The sequence below is a fragment of the Antedon mediterranea genome, chromosome 1 (assembly GCF_964355755.1).
Source record: "Antedon mediterranea chromosome 1, ecAntMedi1.1, whole genome shotgun sequence".
Lineage (NCBI taxonomy): Eukaryota > Metazoa > Echinodermata > Crinoidea > Comatulida > Antedonidae > Antedon > Antedon mediterranea.
In genome coordinates this window covers 26,950,497-26,970,423 of record NC_092670.1, presented here as the reverse complement: position 1 = coordinate 26,970,423, position 19,927 = coordinate 26,950,497, and the positions used below count along the sequence as shown (strand labels likewise).

At 34.5% G+C, this 19,927-nt stretch overlaps 2 protein-coding genes across 8 annotated transcripts in view; one reads left to right on the top strand and one right to left on the bottom strand.

The window, feature by feature from the left end:
- LOC140063611 (homologous-pairing protein 2 homolog) overlaps positions 1-2,013 on the bottom strand; it is a 111,986-nt gene extending 109,973 nt beyond the window's left edge. The window contains exon 1 of the mRNA XM_072110032.1: positions 1,422-2,013. Within this exon, the coding sequence (XP_071966133.1) occupies positions 1,422-1,446 (25 nt within the window). The 5' untranslated portion in view covers positions 1,447-2,013. The remainder of the gene's footprint in view (positions 1-1,421) is intronic.
- The window catches only part of LOC140063609 (SWI/SNF-related matrix-associated actin-dependent regulator of chromatin subfamily A-like protein 1), a 40,448-nt gene that overhangs the window by 43 nt on the left and 20,478 nt on the right, over positions 1-19,927 (top strand). For 4 of the 7 annotated variants that reach the window (XM_072110027.1, XM_072110023.1, XM_072110028.1 and 1 more), the window contains exons 1-6: positions 1,721-1,860; positions 6,835-7,406; positions 7,545-7,595; positions 7,822-8,005; positions 9,165-9,315; positions 9,553-9,714. In XM_072110027.1, coding sequence (XP_071966128.1) covers positions 6,848-7,406; positions 7,545-7,595; positions 7,822-8,005; positions 9,165-9,315; positions 9,553-9,714 — 1,107 coding nt within the window. In that variant the 5' untranslated portion in view covers positions 1,721-1,860; positions 6,835-6,847. Of the gene's footprint in view, positions 1-1,720; positions 1,880-6,834; positions 7,407-7,544; positions 7,596-7,821; positions 8,006-9,164; positions 9,316-9,552; positions 9,715-19,927 lie in introns of those variants that run through there. The other 3 variants (XM_072110026.1, XM_072110024.1, XM_072110025.1) reach the window with 3 other exon arrangements.

The window sequence follows — 19,927 nt, the reverse complement described above, 5'->3', positions numbered from 1 at the left end:
ATGAGGTATTTTATTTATTAAGGATTGTGAAATACAGTTTGTAGGTAAATCACGTCACCATCGCCCCTTTCTCACAGAGCTGTGTGCCAGGAATATTGCGGGAATATACCATTACCATGCCGGTATGGGTTTCTGTGAGAACGGGTCGTCTTGGCATCATGCCGGCATCGACATGATGCCAAGACGGCCCTCAATAATTATTTTGTCAGAGACTTTTTATTGGCCGAATATGCCTGACTCCTTTCTCACAGAAAGTCGCTATATACCGGTTATATTTCCGGCACGATACTCCGATGAGAATGGGTATAATGCACTTTGTCAATTGTATGACGCACTATACGACCCCCGGGAGAGGTGCGTCATTTGTTCGATGTGAGTCATACCTTTGTATACCATGACGCACACCTGCGTCAAAAAAGTGACTTACCTTTACTAGACAATGACGCACCTATTTTCAAATTAGCGACGGACCTTTTAGTGAATTATGACGCACCATGACTGTCTTTTTGACGTACCTTCACTGACGATTGTTGACCCCAACTACTGCAGTGCATGCAGTGTGTTATCAAAAATCTCAAACTAATATGCGCGTCTGGTGCTATGGAGGGGCGCCAGGGTCGTCGATCGATGATAATCAGGCCGTCTAGGAACGTTCTCGCGATCACACAATCACACTAAGATTGGAACGGCTATTTAATACAAATATTACGTCATTTTCCAGTTTGGCCGATAGAGGGCGCGTGACAATTTACAACCTGGCCGCCCCTCCGCGATCGTCAAGGCCTTGTTTTCAGGCTTTTTGGGTGGCGCGGGTCGGTGGTAAAGTGACGGACATTGACGCACCATTGAACATTGAGGCGATGCACCATTTGGGTTCTGATGATGCAATAGCTTACCTTAGGCTAATAGGGAATTATAAAACAAACGATTGTAACTTTGAAAGAATATATTAAAGGTACTACTAACATAAAAAATAATAAATAGTTGTGAATAAATAATAAATTACATTAATTAATAATAGGGACAAACCGCTAATCGGTACATCTACCCTAGAAGAAATTAGAATACGTAAATATAGATGCGCGCTCTTTTAAATGTGATGAACTATGACGAAAAAAATGAAAATACAAATTTGTTTATTCAACTAACTGGCCTATGTATGTCCCGCTTTTGAAAGTTCAGGGGTTGGAATGTCTGTAGGCCCTACAATTCTAGAAGGCTAGACTAGAGCCTAGCTAGGCCCTACTTACCAGTGGCCTAGGCCTAGGCCCTAGTTAAGTTAGGCTAGCCTATAGGCCTGGCCTGGTCCCTACTAGTACTAGTAGCTAGCTAGTAGGCTAGGGCCTAGGCCTAGGTAGTACTAGGCTAGGCCTAGCCTTAGTAGGCTAGCCTAGTAGGTACACGTGAACGTACGTAAATACCTTCTGTATCTTTTTCTTTACTCATTCCAGGCCGGCTATATGAAACAAAATCAAGAAATTAATGCTGCCGAGTCTTTTTATTTACGCAGCATTTTAGTTACAGCAGCGTTTTAGTTACAGCAGCCAGATTGTATAGGATCTAATTTGCTGCTGCTACACACAACACACTACAACATGCTACAACTAACCAACTAACCACATGTTTATTAAAAAGGTCAAAGGTGGGAATTCTACAATCTCTTTGGCCAGTTTTATTTTGCTACGCGCGGCGCGCTATACAATCTTTGTTTTGACATGACCACCACTCCCCACCAGCACGGGGGGCCGGGAAACCATATCCGCCGACGACGACACGACGACTGTTGTGTTATTATAATTATTGATCAACAGAGTCTGCCATGTTCATGCTCTGCTGAGTGCAGGAGGGAGGCATATTAAGGCATATATATTATTATTAGGTTAGCTAGCCTAGCTAGGCCTATACTACAATACTACGCTAGGCCCTAGAGGCCTAGCTAGTAAGGCTAGGACCTAGGCCTAGGCTAGCCCTAGTCCCCTTCTAAGTTCTTCTCTCTAGCTATGCCTGCTGGTGGTGGAGTAGTATGGTCGAAGCGGCCGCCAAGCAAAGCGGCCGCCAGTTTAATATCGTCATTTGTATGGAACGCCATGTGCGCTTTTTAATCTTTGATTGTCGTTGTCAACACCATGGCCTATGGCCAGTTGAGTTACAGCTGTATGTATGGTCAAACCAATAAATATAAGCCAAATCATGAACTATCGAATCTTTATATTTCTATAAAAATTAAGTTTGCCGATAAATTAATGTATATTTTATTTGTATTTTAATATTAACTAACTAAATATATTTACATATACTATCGAATCATTAATAATAATTAATATACGTTTGTATCATAATCTACGTACTATTGAACCTTTATATCTCATTTACTATTTATTTATTTATATCTCTTTTTTTTTAAATATTGGCAGTGAAGGGAAAAAATAACGTTAAACTAACCCGACGTTTCTCGAGCACTCTCCTATCGAATCTTTATACATACGTATTGCATTAATAATTTACGTACGGTATTGCCGAAACTTAATATCTCGTTTACTTTACTATCGAATCTTCATACAGTATTGCAATAATAATTTACGTACGGTATTGCCGAATCTTTATATCTCATTTACATACTATCGAATCTTTATACTGTACAGTATTGCAATAATTTACGTACGGTATTGCCGAAACTTAATATATCGTTTACTTTACTATCGAATCTTCATACAGTATTGCAATAATGATTTACGTACGGTATTGCCGAATCTTTATATCTCGTTTACTTTACTATCGAATCTTTATACAGTATTGCAATACTAATTTACGTACGGTATTGCCGAATCTTTGTATCTCCTTTACATACTATCGAATCTTCATACAGTATTGCAATAATAATTTTACGTACGGTATTGCCGAATCTTTATATCTCGTTTACTTTACTGTCGAATCTTTATACAGTATTACAATACTATTTACGTGCGGTATTGCCGAATCTTTATATCTCATTTACATACTATCGAATCTTCATACAGTATTGCAATAATAATTTACGTACGGTATTGCCGAATCTTTATATCTCATTTACACTGTGTACTATCGAATCTTGTTTTTTATTGATTAGTAATAGGGTGTGTTATACATTAAGTGTTATTCCATTGTAATACATTGTTTGTGTTTTCAATAAAGCAACATGGGGACGAAAACGCGACCTTCTACAGCCGGCCCTGTAGTTATTAGCAGAAATTCGCGTAATTAATTACCGTACCGTACAGACACTTGCATCTTATTTTAGTATTTAAAACTCATTTTAAATTGATCAATATTTATATATCTGAAGGTATAAAATAATTTAGGATATTAAATAAATAAATTGATGTCATCATGTTATTATGATTGCGAACACTACTACAGTAGTTACTTTATTAATTAATAATTAAATACAATAACAAATATATATATTTTGATATACTTTATTGAAAATATATATATATTATTCTTAATAATTGGCTTATTATATATTATATTAATATACAATACAAACACCACAATGTATTTTATTGACTTTATTAAACATATCATTTAGAACTGTTAAAGTAAGTAATCATCGATTCGCCATTTCTTTTAAAAGAACGTATCACATTCAATCTGTAAAAAAATAGAATAAATTACATAATAATTTAGATTGTTATTTACGTCCGAGGTAAAGAAAACCTGTCGAAACAATGACAATCAAAGATTACAAAACAACGACAATCAAAGCGCACACGGCGTTCCATACAAATTACCGTTATTGAACTAGCGGCCGCTTTGGTTGGCGGCCGCTTCGACCGTAATCCCTGGTGGTGTGGTAGTTGGCCTAGCTTCTTAGTTAGATCGTCTGTTCCCAAATAGAAGTAGGCCTAGGCCTAGTCTGTGTATTTAGTGGAATCATTCAATGTACAGTTGTTAATTAATGTTAGTAGACTAGTAAAAAGGACATGTCAACTTCAGTCAATGATGACCTGGTGTTCTCAATCGAGAGCGGCTAAATACAACACGTGTCAATGGGTGTGTCGAAAGCGAAGACCTCGAAAGCAAAGATCGAAGACCAAAGACCTCGAAAGTGAAGACCCTACGAAATAGTAGTGTGCACAAAATCATACAAAATCGTGATAACACCTTGAATTTACAGATGCTAAAAAAAGATTTCAATTTTAATCGTTATATGTTATCAAAAAACATGACTTTATCTATGAACAAGCTTACGCGTTTTCGCCAATGGAGTTAATATGTGATATGGTTTTACGAACAAACACATCGCGCTATTTGCAAGGCGACGGACGCACAAGAAGGACACGTACACTGTAGCATTGAATTGAATGCAATATTAATTAATTATTACTACGGTTCCGATAACTTTATGTCACACGTTGCCTACAATTTAAAACCATAGCCAATTGTATTGAAAAGTATAGAAATAAACTACAGTAAGTAAATTGTAAGAAGTAAAGGATTGCGATAGGCCTATTTAGGCTAATTTTAGAGCCTATATAAAAAGTGTCCTTATCATAGATTTTACGCTTGTTTTTAAAAATGTTATACGCGTGAATACAACTTAGAGATCCTTTTTTTTTTTGCATTTAAATATGTTTTGATATATGTTTATTTAAATCTATAATTAATCGGGAGACTGTTCAATAGTCGTCTCATCCACAAGCCTGTGAGATAGAAGGTTGGGGGTTAGAGTGGTTAAGCCCGAATTCACCATCACTTTATAGAGAGTATCTCTTTTTGTATTTACCACGGGCAATGCTTGAAAACAAAAGTCAGTTTCTTTTTTTTTTCCGTTTTACTGGAACTTCATTAAACATGTATTTTGACAGTGTCGGTAAACGTAATACCGATATGAATAAACACCCGTTTTAAAAATAATTAATAGTGAACACACTATCGTCACTACTCACATTGCAACCGTAACAAAATCGGCAACTTTTGAAGCGAATATTTTTTTATTTCAATCTTTGTTTTGAATGGCTTTTGTGAACTTTGACATATATGGCATAATTAAATGTTATTCGGAATTATGGAAGCCGTGAAACAGATGATGTGTCGCAAACAATCGATTTATAACCAAAATTTATAGAACGCTGATGCCTATTATCGTTCGTTCTTTTTAGCTTTTTGTCAAATCATAATTTGAATATATTCTGTCAAATTTGGCCCGGGAAAATATTTTAAGAGCTGGAATTAGTTTCCAGATCGACGCAAAGTGCGCCTTAAGAACAAACTTGCGTGTCATTACAAGTGGGAACCGACGACGGAAGCACCGTCCGTAGACGTGTTCAACACTTCTGCTTTACGTTCGTCATAATCTCTATCGTAAGAGGGGATGCAAAATAGATAGAAGAGTATTTTCTTATGTTGCTCGCGTCAATACGATACAGTACAGTTTTTGTTTAGTGGTTCGTTGGTTAATGAAATATTTATTTTACTTTTTATATTTTTCTTCTTTACATAGTACTGTCGCTTCACCAACCACACTAACCGATACTGATAATATCATTTGTCCATTATGAATACATTAGAAAAACATTTTTAAACTGGTGAATAATTAAATCAGCAATACTGTATATAGGCCTACAATGGAGAAAATGTAAAAGTTTAAAATACTGTACAGAATGACTAAAGGAAAATAAATATCTTTGTATTTAATCATACATTTAGACAACAGGCAAATATTATAGATAATAAATATATATCAACATATTTGAATGAAAAAAAAAGGATCTCTAAGTTGTACTCACGCATATAACATTTTTAAAAACAAGTGTAAAATCTATGGTACGGACACTTTTTATATAGGCTCTAAAATTAGCCTAAATAGGCCTATCGCAATCCTTTACTTCTTACAATTTACTTACTGTAGTTTATTTCTATACTTTTCTATACAATTGGCTATGGTTTTAAATTGTAGGCGACGTGTGACATAAAGTTATCGGAACCGTAGTAATAATTAATTAATATTGCATTCAATTCAATGCTACAGTGTGCGTGTCCTTGTGCGTCCGTCGCCTTGCAAATAGCGCGATGTGTTTGTTCGTAAAACCATATCACATATTAACTCCATTGTTCATAGATAAAGTCATGTTTTTTGATAACATAACGATTAAAATCGAAATCTTTTTTTAGAATCTGTAAATTCAAGGTGTTATCACGATTTTATATGATTTTGGTCGGATTTTGTGCACACTACCATTTCGTAGGGTCTTCGCTTTCGAGGTCTTCGGTCTTCGATCTTCGCTTTCGAGGTCTTCGCTTTCGACACACCCCGTGTCAATAGAGAAGCAAAATCAACATATCAACCCGTGCAATGCACACCATCCAGTATTCATAGTGTGGCACAATATTTTTCACATTTTAACAGTAAAAAGATAAAACATTAGCGCAATTAAAGGCCCATAGGATTTACTTTTACAAAATACCCTTTTAAAATAGACCGAAAAAAATGTAGGGAAAGTGTCTTCTTAATAGTTAGTGTTCATATTTATTTCAATATTGGCAGAATAATTCGCAACAAATCGAGGACTGCAGAAGCAACATAGTTTCATACAGATTGTTTGATAACACAGTAGTGCTAGCATAGGGTAGCATTGCATGTCCTTCTGATTTGATTGTCTATGCTAAGCTTTGATTGATAACCTTAGGCAGTAGTACAAACTGTGCCCTAGAGAAGCTACTTTATTGACTTTGTTTTTACAAACAAATGAAGTCAACTCTCCAAATACTAGACCTCCCAGAATATCAGACAGCCAGCCCAAGGGAGTCTGTAATTGAGACAGTTGAGTGTAATTTTATTTTTATTTTCACCAGAAAAACATTAAAAATGTCAACAGGTAATCAACTTACTACTGAACAGTTAAAAAGAATTGAAGAAAATCGTCAAAGAGCACTTGAAAAAAAAGCTTACCGATTAAATCAAACTGAGATAAGACAGAATCAGTCAACCAGCAATGCAATAAAGCAGGCTGGTACAGTAAACATCAGTAGGAATAAACAATCTAGTTCTGGTATAAGGCAGAAAACTAAAAGTATTGCTAATTCTTCTAGCAGATTCTATCAGACATCAAGTAAAGGAGTGAATGTAAATTCTAATTTCCAAATTGGTAAAGGCATCCCAGATACTTGTAACCAATCAAACTCTAGCACAACTCGTCACCAAGCACAAACTTTCCCCAATTCTGAAAAAACTGTTAATGATTCAACTAGAACATTTATACCAACAGCACAATTTTCTAGTAAAAGTAATTATGGGACGACTTCAAAGAATTCTTCAGCGAAGACTGTGCAATGTGTACTATTTTCAAGGACCAGTTTTTCAGTGGATGTTTCATTTAATCAAAAGTTAATTGATATATTTAAGCAGATGCCAACAAAGAATTATAGTAAGTTGGTCTCACTCACAGAAAAAAAATGCATTTTTACTTCATATTTTTTCTTAGGTTATTAATTGACTTACATTATTTTCAGGACTCATCAATCAGCTCTTTCCTTCTCTTAATACTTAATTATATTTTTTACAGATGCAGTCACTAAAGTTTGGACTTTCCACCTAAGTGACTATGGACAATTTTGTAAGTATGAAAATAATCAATAGTTAATTTGTGTATGTTCTTACAATTCTTACCCAAAAACAAATAATATTCCCCTTTAAATGATTTTACCTATTACAAAATAAGTTTTGTGGATGTGTTTTCACTGGCTAGATATTTAGTAACTATTTAAATCGATACATTTTACATTGCAATCGAATGTCAATTGTGTTATATGTTATGTAATTTTAATTTGTTTTGTGATCAGGTAAGGCGGTAAATTCGGCAGGAATGCAAAATGATATTGAACCACTTCCAAAAGCTGTATTAAGTACATTTAGACAGCAAAGGCATGGAATAAACAAACCAAAGACTGTGCCAGAAGTCAACCTGAACTCTGTTGATTCAGAGCTTGTAGAAGCACTAATTCCATTCCAAAGAGACGGTGTTGGGTGAGTAGGGGGTTCAAATCTGATAGTCTCTCTCATGACAAAAACATGTTTGTCTAATCGGAACAAAAATTAAATTGAAAATCCTATGTAGCAGAATTTGATGTCTGGTACTATATGTATTTGACCAGTATAACCCTACTATTATGAAATATAGTGAAATTTAAGTGGTGGGATATAATCATATTTCATTAACAATGAATTAAGGAAGTTTAGCCTAAATACTCAAAAATTCAATTCTTTAGGTCTTTCAATGAAAAGAAAACGACCTATATCTGAAAAATCTCTGGCTTTTGCAAAATTGTGACAAGTTAATCCATACGACACCCAAACATTTTAATTATTTCAGAGAATAGTCACTTTCCCTACAATTTGTGACGTTTTGTAAAAATAATAGATATATATTACTTTAAAAACATTAAACCAGGTCATTCCTGGTCTTGAATGTACGTTTTATGGTAAATTATGATAAAAAGTGAGAAACAATGTACTACCTAAGTAGCTCGCGGCGACTGACCTGTCGTCGAAGGTCTTTAGGCCTAGCCTAGCTAGGCTTAGTTTTGTAGGCCTAGCAGGTAAACATCGGTAACGTACGAACATCGTACGCTAGCTATATACCTAGCCTGACGTAGTATAGTTGCTGCATTAATTGTCTTTCTATTTTTGCCAGACTCCGTTGATACAAATTGGGGAAAACCTGGTATTTTCGCTGAAAAGTTAGGAGTCTTCCATTTGTTTTGGCCTCACGATCGATCGAAAAGTGGGTGAATTACAGAAGAAAAACAAAAATATCAATCCGCGCGCAATGCATTTTGGGATTTATAGCGGGCCACTATAATTATTAGAATCGACTTATTTTTCACATATTTTTAACCATTTAAAGATGAAAAAAGTTATCGCAATAGGACCATATAGTATAATTTTTACATTAAATGTAGTTTGTGATCTTAAATTAGATCTAAAAAACGTAGGGAAGGTGTCTTTAAGATAATGCTGAATTTGGTTTTATCATGTAATACTTGTTAATAAATCTAATTACTTTTGAAATATTACTGTAGGTCATACAGTGTTGGTCACATCCCTAAAACATATGGCTCTTGATTGTAATTTTAATTTGATATTTACACAATATCCATATTTTAAAAACTATTTTGTTTTGCAGTTATGCAATAGAGAGGCAGGGTCGTATACTGATAGCTGATGACATGGGTCTTGGTAAGACATTTCAGGCGATCTGCATTGCATGTTACTATCGAGCTGAGTGGCCATTACTCATCGTTTCTCCATCGTCACTCAGATTTGTATGGAAAGAGGTTTGTATATTAACAGTGACACCAATCTATCCAAAAAGCTATTTCGTACACATTAGCAGGGTCAGCCACTTTAGACCAGGATGCCAAGCATTGATAAGGACATTGTCCTGCACAAAAAAAAGATGAATTTGTTGTCATTACTGTAAAGCACATATGTTTTTGGGGTATAGCCAATTAATGGCTTTAAAAATAAAATAATTGCCATAATAAAGTGGTGTGATTATTTTCTTATTTTAGATGCTGCAAAAGTGGCTGCCCTCTATAGACCCTGAAAAAGTGAACGTTGTACAAAAAGTTAAAGAATGTGGTACAAGTGGATTGGTCAATATTTTAAGCTACGAATTATTGGCCCGAAAGGCAGCGGAGATCAAGTCCAAGACATTTCAGGTTGTGATCATGGTTGGTGTAATGTACAATTTGCTTATAGAATTAACATTAATAGTTTTGCATTTTTTACACTTGGTTTAATTTTATATGACCCATGTAAATACATTGCACATGATGAGGGCACAGTGTGTTGGATGTTGGATTACAGATCGTGGTTCGAATCCAACTCTCGCCGCATTATTTGTATCCTTAAAATGGACCTGAAAGGGAATTTCGATTTTCAAGAAATTCACACATGTTATTTAAATGTATCAAATTAACACAAACCCACACAAATAAAAACAAAATGTAAAGTATTTTGAGTAAAAACGAAATTTTAAGATACCATGGTAAATTAGCAAAAATTACTCACGCCATTGCAATATTCTATTTCAACGGCCGTCGGAAGCCTCTATATTTACGACGTCACATATACATACGGTGATATCGAGAGCGTGTATGCCGCCCGATAGTCAGTGAATGATCGACGGCCTGGAAAGATACGCGAAGCGTTGACACTAATACTAATTTATTCAATATCTAATGTTGTTGAAATATAGGTCCCTAAAATGTACTTCGTTTGTTCTAAAACCCGAATTTAGAAGGCCTACCTCCCAAACCTTTACTAGGCCTAGGCCCCCAATCCAGAGCGCGGAGTCGATCCACCACCCACATCATGCGGCGAGGCTCCGTTTCATGTGTATCCAAGGACCAAAGCGATATCAACAACTTGCTGCGCTCATTGTCAAGCCAAAGTAAAATATGAATAAAATTCGTTTTCGAACTACCTGATTCGTGACAAATAAATTATCATCTCATATTACTAATTTAATTCTGCTAAACTAAAAACTAAAGAAACTAACCAATTTTAGCAGTATAAATTACGAACGATATACAAAATACACGAACGGAAAATATGGATACGCATCATTGCGCACGGAGCTGTATCCCGGACAACGTTGCCAGGCCAACTTCGGTATTGCCAGAAAAAAACCGTTGATTTTAAGATTTTAAATCGTCATTTACTCGATGAGTAACCGTTTATACGGTAATAATTTTATCTAAAAAAATTCTAAATACGTTTCTGCAAATGCACAAGCTCTCTATAGATTTCAAGAGTTATAGCCAAAAAACTGCAAATTTTCCATTGGAGGGATAGGAATATATTCGCAAAGTGACGTCACCCGCGAATTTTTTTGATTTTCAAATGGGGCTTTCCCCAAAAGGGCCAATTTATATTTTGTAACAATATACATTCTAGCAACACCTAATAGCCCCCAAAACATCATTCTAAAATGAAAAAAATCGAAAATCCATTTCAGGTCCATTTTAAGCAAGACGAGCCACAACTTTGCCCTGATTACTAGCTGCATTATTATGGGAGTATGTTTCCATACGTGTTTGATCCAGGGTAATAATGTGCAGCGCATTGAGAGCTTGCTTTATGCACTATATAAGAATAACTATTATTATGTACACAATTTTGCTGATTGTGGAGATTTTGCACTGTAGGCCATAAGCAGTAACTCAAAAAAGGCCTAGAAATGGATTTCGTTCCAAAGTTCGGGGTCTAGATTTTGAGAGTTGATATTTTGAAATGAACATATTTCCCACACTATTATCAAAGTTCTCCACAAAATATCCAGTCAATTTCAAGCAATTGCCCCTCAAATTATTATTTTCAAAAAAAAAGACTGTTATCAAATATACAAAGTATTTTAATTATTACAAAATGCTTTAAATATAAAGGGCTAGTGTGGCCCGAAAGCTCTGCTAACTTTTTTGGCTGTTTTACTTTACCGTTTTGATTTAGCTTTTCGCTTTTTTTTTTTTGTCTCCATTGAGCATTGTCATTTTTTCAGTAATTTGCCTTTTATATATATTCAATATAGCCCTAATACCTGATGTGAAAGGTTAGTTTTTCCAAAAGTTTGGAACTTATTATGACTGATTATTTTTGGTTTTTATTTAGAGTTTTGCTTATTATATTATATCATCTCCAAAGAGAGAGAGAGAAAAGCAGTCGATCAGTTTAGATCTGTCCGATCAGTTTTTCAGTAATTTTTGTATTGGATTTATGCAGTATTTAAATGTAGAAACCTTTTATTCACCATCAAAGAAACAACACTATAGTATAATTTTACTGTACTAATAAGCTGGATAATCATTTTGTAGCCAGGCCTGGTACCATTTCTGTAACAAATAATGTTCCATTATTATCTAAGTTGAATGAATGTTTGGTTTATATAAAACATTTTTAAAATTTTAGGTTTTGAATCATTAATTAGATAAGAAACATTAACATATACAATATGAGATGCTTTTACTGTGCCAGTGATTTTGGTCAAACCATGGATACATACTGTAGATCAGATATTCTCCATATAATAGTCAAAAGCATCCATTCAAGACTTACCTCGTGTCTATTAGTTTCAAGAATATTTATATTTTTTGTCTTTAAGTCAGTTTTTTCTGTAGGAGTAGTGGTAGATTTATTTTGCATCTGTGTCTCCTCAACTTACACAGCTATACACAGTACAAAGAAGTAAAAATAATGACAATAAAGTACCAATCAGTAAAATCGTAATATAATGGGAAAACAACTGTAATAAATTATCCTTTAATTACATAATTTAAGTATTAATTTCTAAGAAGAAAAAGGCTGAAGTGTTATATTTCGTATGTTATGTTCATTTACTTTTTAAAACTAAATACTAAAAGTTAAGCTTTTGTTGTGTAATAATAGCTCATTGAAATTGAATTGAAAAATAGTGTGGTACACATATGTAGGCCCACATCCTAAGGATGCCAACCAAATGTAGCCTGGTTTTGTTTAGCCTACTAGGTGCATTGTCCACTAAATAGTAATAATACTACTACTAGCCTAGGCCTAGAAATAACTCTTTTTTTCTCAACAGGGGCCTAAGCACTACTACTAACGAAGAGTTATATAGGCCTAGCCTATTGCTATTCTCACCTGTTTTGTATGGTTTTCTTGTACCATTATTAGACACCCGGCAGCATTATTGAGTCCTACTAAACACCACTTGCAACCACGTCCTACCACTCGCAACCACTCGCTACAACGCGCAACCACTCGCAACCTAAATTCATATTAAAAAGTACATTTGGCTTATTATTGTCTTATCAATAAAAACCTATTTTTATACAAATAAACGTCAAATTAGTAAAAAAAACGACGGGAAAACAATTGTCAATCAACGAGTCAACATTGTCCATGACAATGTACATGTGTACACAGACACAGTACTCACGCAAGAAATAACAACTCAGAATATAGAGGGCTTGTATCAAGGTGCCAGCCATTAATTATTCCAATGTTTTTCATAACGTTTATCTCATTTAACCATTTCTTTAGATGTTATACAGTTACTGACAGAACGAAAATACATGGATTTTTTTTTCTCTCTCGGATCTGAATAGATTATTTATATATTCAAATACCGGTAGTATTAGGTCTCATGAATTATATTCAAATCAAACAACTTTTTTCCGGATACATGTCCATAATAATACAATTACAAAAAAGTGTTGGTAGTTCACATAGTAGAGGTGTTTCTGTTCTAATTAGAAAAGATTTAGAATGTAGCGTTATTAAATCTTTAATTGATAAAGACGGAAGATATATTTTTATAAAATTGCTTGTACATGGAAAGCCACTTATTATTATTAACGTATATGCGCCAAATGAATGTAAAAATAGAAGTACATTCTTCAGAAATATTCATAAAATTTATAAAGATTTTAATGATGAGAGTTGTAAAAAGGTTATCATGGGAGGAGACATGAACTGTATTTTAGATATAGATGTAGACCAAAAAGGAAGTGTAAAAAAATAGATAAATCTGTAATTACGCTTAAAAATCTAATTAAAAATTTTAAGTTGATAGATGGTTGGAGAACAATAAATCCAAACAAAATGCAGTTCACATGGCGACAAAAACTAAAAAATATTTATCGTAGGTTAGATTACTGGTTTATATCAGAAGATTTAGTAATAAATGGGGATATTATGTTTTGTGATATACGCCCGACGTTCTTTTCTGACCACCAAGCGGTCTCTATTAAGTTAGATATGCATGAACCAAGACATGGTCCAGGGCTCTGGAAATGTAATAATAGTTATCTGCAAGATAAGACATACACAAATTCAATAAATAACATAATTGAAAAAACATTAGCGAACAAGGCAAATAACTGGAGTTCAGTCATGAAATTGGAAATTATAAAAACGAAAGTTCAAGAATTTTCAATTCAATATGGTAAAGCAAAAAGTAAAAAACAAAATATAAAAAAAGAAAAATTACAAAAAGAAATAAAAATTCTAGATCAAAACATTATTAATGATTCTAATTATAATGTAGATGTTGAAACTATTATGGAAAACAAAAAAAATGAATTAGAAAATATTTATGATGTTGAGTCCAGAGGTGCTCAGATAAGATCGAGGGCTAAATGGATTGAAGAAGGTGAACGTAGTACATCTTTTTTTCTTGGTCTTGAAAAATCAAACTGTAAAAATAAACAAATTAAGAGTCTGTTAAACAATAATGGAAAGATTGTAACAAAACCAGAAGATATACTTGATGTTCAAGTAAAACATTTTAAAAGTTTGTATGAAAGTGTTAAGATATGCTCCAAAAAATTTTCGAATACCTGAAAAAGACAAAAGTGAATACACTCACTGATAAAGAGAAAGAGTTATGTGAAGGTAAAAGCACTATTGAGGAATGTAAAGGGGCTCTTTTAAGTATGAAGAAAAATAAATCGCCTGGCTCAGATGGACTAGGTGTAGAATTTTACATTTTCTTTTTGGGACGGTGTTGGACAACTGTTATGTGATGCGTTAAATGAATCCTTTGATTCAAAGGAACTTTCTAACTCACAAAGAAGAGGTGTTATTACCCTTTTATTTAAAAGTGGTGAAAAACAAAATTTAAATAACTGGCGTCCAATTACACTCCTAAATACTGATTATAAAATTCTTGCCCATGTGTTAAGTTATAGACTACGCAGGGTCATTAAGTCACTAATTGATTCAGACCAAAAGGGTTATATTAAAGATAGGTTTGTGGGGGAAAATATACGTTTAGCTAAAGATCTACTTTATTATACGGAAGAAAATTATATTGAAGGGGCTATAATGGTTCTTGACTTTAAAAAGGCTTTTGACTCGGTTAGTAGAGAGTTTATGTTTGCTGTATTAGCAAAATTAAAATTTGGTAATGTGTTTTGTGAATGGGTAAAAATTCTGTATAACAGAGTAGAGAGTGTCACAATTAATAATGGATGGGTATCAGAAAACATCAGAATGGAAAGAGGCATTCGGCAAGGGTGTCCGCTATCGGCACTTTTATTTATTCTTTTGGTCGAAATAATGGCTTCTAATATAAGAAATAGTAATATTTACAAGGGAATTAAATTACCAAATGTAAATGTCGAAGCTAGAATAAGTCAGTTTTAGCTGATGACACAATACTTTATGTTGGTAATGAAAAGAGTCTTCATACAGCGGTTGAAACTGTGGAAGAATTTTGTGAAATGTCAGGCTTGAAATTAAACAAACATAAATCAAAAGCTATGTGGATGGGTAAATGGAAAAATAGAAGTGATAAACCACTTGATTTATGTTGGGAAAAAAAGCCGATAAAGATATTAGGAATATATGTGGGATATGATTACAAGACTTGTGAAACTAAAAATTGGAGTGATAAATTGGTTGATTTTGAAAAGATTTTGAAATTATGGAGTTCTAGAAATTTAACACTTTATGGGAAAGTAATTATATTGAAGTCACTTGCACTAGCAAAACTTACATACAATGCAAATATTATTACTGTACCAAAGTATGTTTATGACATAGTTAACAAACAAAGTTATACATTTTTATGGAGTAAAAAATCTGAAAAAATAAAAAGGAAAACCTTAATTGGAAACCTAAACGAAGGTGGAATTAAAATGCCAGATTTTAAATTACATACAAAAGCACTTAATGTCACATGGCTAAAAAGGTTGTTACATGAAGATGAAGCAAAATGGAAATTTATTCCAAAATTTTATATTAATAATTTATGTTCAGAAAATATTATTTTTAACATGACAGATGAAAACCACTTTATACATAAAATGCCTATGTTTTATGAGAAAAGTATAATACTGTAATTGCTGTAAAAGAAGTGTAGACACATATGATTATATAATGAATGGACAGTTGTGGGGTAATAAGTTAATACAACTTAAAAACCAATCACTATGTTATAAACGTTGGATTGAATGTGGCATTATTTTAGTGAAGGATATTATTAAAGAAAATAGATTCATAACTTCAAAAGAATTGTTGGTAAAATTAAAGTACAAAGCAAACTGGTTAAATGAATACATGTGCTTATTAAAAAGCGATACCAATACAATGGAAAACTATAATCAAATACGAGGAAAATTGTTATTATAATATAACAGAAAATGTCATTAAGAATAGATATAAGGACATCACAACAAAGAGTATTTATCTCTGTTTTGTGGAGGAAATTTTTGACCCTCCGGTTTGTCAAGGAAAATGGGAAAAATATTTTCATAATTTGAATATTGATTGGAAGTCATGTTGGTTATCTAAAGTTTGTAAAATGAAAGATAAAAAATTAATACACTTTAATTTCAAACTGTTAAATAGAATTTTAGCAACAAACAAAAGGTTGTTTATCTGTAAAACTAAAAGATACTAATATATGTGGTAGATGTGGAGAGGTACTGTACAAGATGAGGAGCATATGTTTTTTACTTGTAAATTTATTCAAGGTTTTTGGACAAAAATAGAGATTGTTTTAAAAGGTACCAATCATATAAACATGTCTTTTCAAAATCTGGTAATTGGAACAAGAAATATTCTTACTGATTTTATATATACATTTGCTGCTTTCACGGTTTATAAACAAAAGATGCTGGCTGATGTTACAAATAAAAGTTATTTTAATTTATGGAAATCTTTTAAACAAGGAATTCTATTCAGAATGGAATGTGATATAGTGTATAAAAGAGAGGAAAGCATAAAATAATGGGAAAAAGTAAAAAATATTATTTTAGCAATGTAAAAATGTATAATTGTTAAACAATAACAGGTTAAAAACACGAGAAAATATTATTACGACACAATACTTAGTATTCTAGTATGGTTTCTACCTTTCTAGTTTTATTTACTGGTGCTATATGAGTTACAGTATATTTTATTTTGTGACGTTGTAATGGCAATTGTGAACCTATATTATGTGATGTATATTTTTATATAACTTTTGTCTATTTTTTAAATGCTTTAACTTTTTATATATGTAAAATACTAAAAATAAGAAAAACAAAAAAAAACTTTAAGCTGCAGAGATAGTTTTCTACTGAAACAAAATTGATATAGATTATTGTAACAATTGTAAAGAATGAAATAAATGTGAGTGAATCTCACAAAAGACAAAAAAAAAGGCAAGATTTAATTAATTATTATTATTAATTAAGTAAGTATATTATTATGATAGGCCAAGCAAGTATTAAAATAGGTATTTAACATTCCAATATTAATTTGAATATAAACATTCAAAGTGGAAATAGTGGCAAAATAGTCCCATTGTTAACGCATTCAACAATTCAAGCGACGCAGTTTCTATCGATGTTATATAGTACGACGGTTTAACAAGGTTTTTTGTGTATAAAAGCACCATTTTGTGTATAAAAATAGGTTTTTATTGATAATAAGACAATAAATAAGCCAAATGTACTTTAATTAATATGAATTTCGGTTGCGAGTGGTTGCGCATTGTAGCAAGTGGTAGGACGTGGTTGCGAGTGGTGTTTAGTAGGACCCGCATTATTAGCCTAGAGTAGTATGCTGCTACCCCTCTCAGTCCTAACCAGCCCTAACCAGCTAGGAAGTATATTTAAAGTCAGTAGCCAACTACACTAGCTAGCTAGTGCCAGGCTAGGACATCATGTTGAGCAGGAAACAATTTTCATACAAGCATCTTTTTTCGCTGAAAATGTCCGTTTAACTCAGCCTCGCAAAGGATACGTGTGTTGATTCTGTACACACTGCTGCACAATACGATTTACTACTTACGGCATACTGTGGCTGCTAAGGTGGGTCTGTAGAGGCTTCTGGGGCAAGTTTGTAGAGGCTGCTGGGGGTTAGTCTGTAGAGGCTGCTGGGTTAGTCTGTAGAGGCTGCTTGGATGGGTCTGTAGAGGCCGCTGGGATGAGTCTGTAGAGGCCGCTGGGATGAGTCTGTAGAGGTTGCTAGGGTGTGTCAGTAGAGGCTGCTGGCGGTTAGTCTATAGAGGCTGCTGGGGGTTAGTCTGTAGAAGCTGCTGGCGGTTAGTCTGTAGAGCCTGCTGTGATGGGTCTCTAGAGGCCGCTGGGATGAGTCTATAGAGGCTGCTGGGGTGAGTCTGTAGAGGCTGCTGGGGTGAGTCTGTAGAGGCTGCTGGGGTGAGTCTGTAGAGGTTGCTGGGGTGAGTCTGTAGAGGCCGCTGGGGTGGGTCTGTAGAGGCCGCAGGGGTGAGTCTGTAGAGGCTGCTGAGGTGAGGCTGCTGAGGGGAGTCTGTAGGGGCTGGTGGAGTGGGTCTGTAGAGGCTGCTGGGGTGAGTCTGCAGAGGCTACTGGGGTGGGTCTGCAGAGGTGGGTCTGTAGAGGCTGGTGAGGTGGGTCTGAGAGGCTGCTGGAGTGGGTCTGTATAGGCTGTTGGGGTGGGTCTGTAGAGGCCGCTGGGATGAGTCTGTAGAGGCTGCTGGTGGTTAGTCTGTAGAGGCTGCTGTGATGGGTCTGTAGAGGCTGCTGTGATGGGTCTCTAGAGGCCGCTGGGATGAGTCTATAGAGGCTGCTGGGGTGAGTCTATAGAGGCTGCTGGGGTGAGTCTGTAGAGGCTGCTTTGGTGAGTCTGTAGAGGCTGCTTGGGTGAGTCTGTAGTGGCTGCTAGGGTGAGGCTGCTTGGGTGAGTCTGTAGTGGCTGCTGGGATGAGTCTATAGAGGCTGCTGGGGTGAGTCTGTAGAGGCTGCTGGGGTGAGTCTGTAGAGGCTGCTTGGGTGAGTCTGTAGAGGCTGCTTGGGTGAGTCTGTAGTGGCTGCTAGGGTGAGACTGCTTGAGTGAGTCTGTAGAGGCTGGTGGAGTGGGTCTGTAGAGGCTGCTGGGGTGAGTCTGCAGAGGATACTAGGGTGGGTCTGTAGAGGCGACAGAGGTGAGTCTGTAGAGGCTGGTGAGGTGGGTCTGAGAGGCTGCTGGAGTGGGTCTGTATAGACTGTTGGGGTGGGTCTGTAGAGAACCTAACACAAGGTTACTCAGTTTCTGAGGACAATCAATAATTTGTTTATTATTATTTTATTATATTATTTTTACTTTTTATATTATATTACATGTGTATTTTGTATGACTTTTTGCCTATATTGACATTTAAACTGCATTTATACTTGGTTCCATGAATTATAGATTGTAATAATAATGTTATGCTTTATACAAACACATGTGAGTGGTCAATTTGCTAGCATTATGGCTCATGTTGTGTCCTAGTAGGAACCAAATTTATAAACCATGCTCAAACTTATATTCGAGGTGTAAACCTGATAATTTGATTACTTTTTTTTCGCTTGTCATTATGTATTCATTGCTTTTCAAACAAATTAAAATTACAAAACATTAAAGTTGATAAAGACCAGAACAAAAAGGTTGACTAATGAATTGATATATCACTCTCTATTACTATTCGAAGGTCCTGAATAGTAACAATAATAAATTGTTTGAACTTTTGAACAATTTGAATACTAAATTGATTGTTACTTGATTGACTCATTCATTAGGTTAATGAATCAGGGGAAATTGTATTTCAATTTTATAGTCATTTTTTCTAGAGCACATGTATTTGTATCGTGTATTTTATTGGAATTTAAGAGGAGCCCCTTGCATTATTTTGTTCAGCTGGAAGGAAGGGTTACCTTTTAAAATAAATTTAAAATCAAATTAAATAATTAGTTTAAGTTAGATTAGTCAAAATTCACTGCATGGAGTATAACATAATCCTCTAACCTTTTTAATCGAAATACAGTGGCTTGTCAATGAAGCGTGTGGACCGGTCCATTGTAAAATAGGGGTATTTAGTGTGTTTGTGTGAATGAAGAGTAAATTATTTAAATAGTCAATTTATTAATATATCAGTACCGGTAGGGCCTAGGTCAATGGTTTATACATTTCTATATT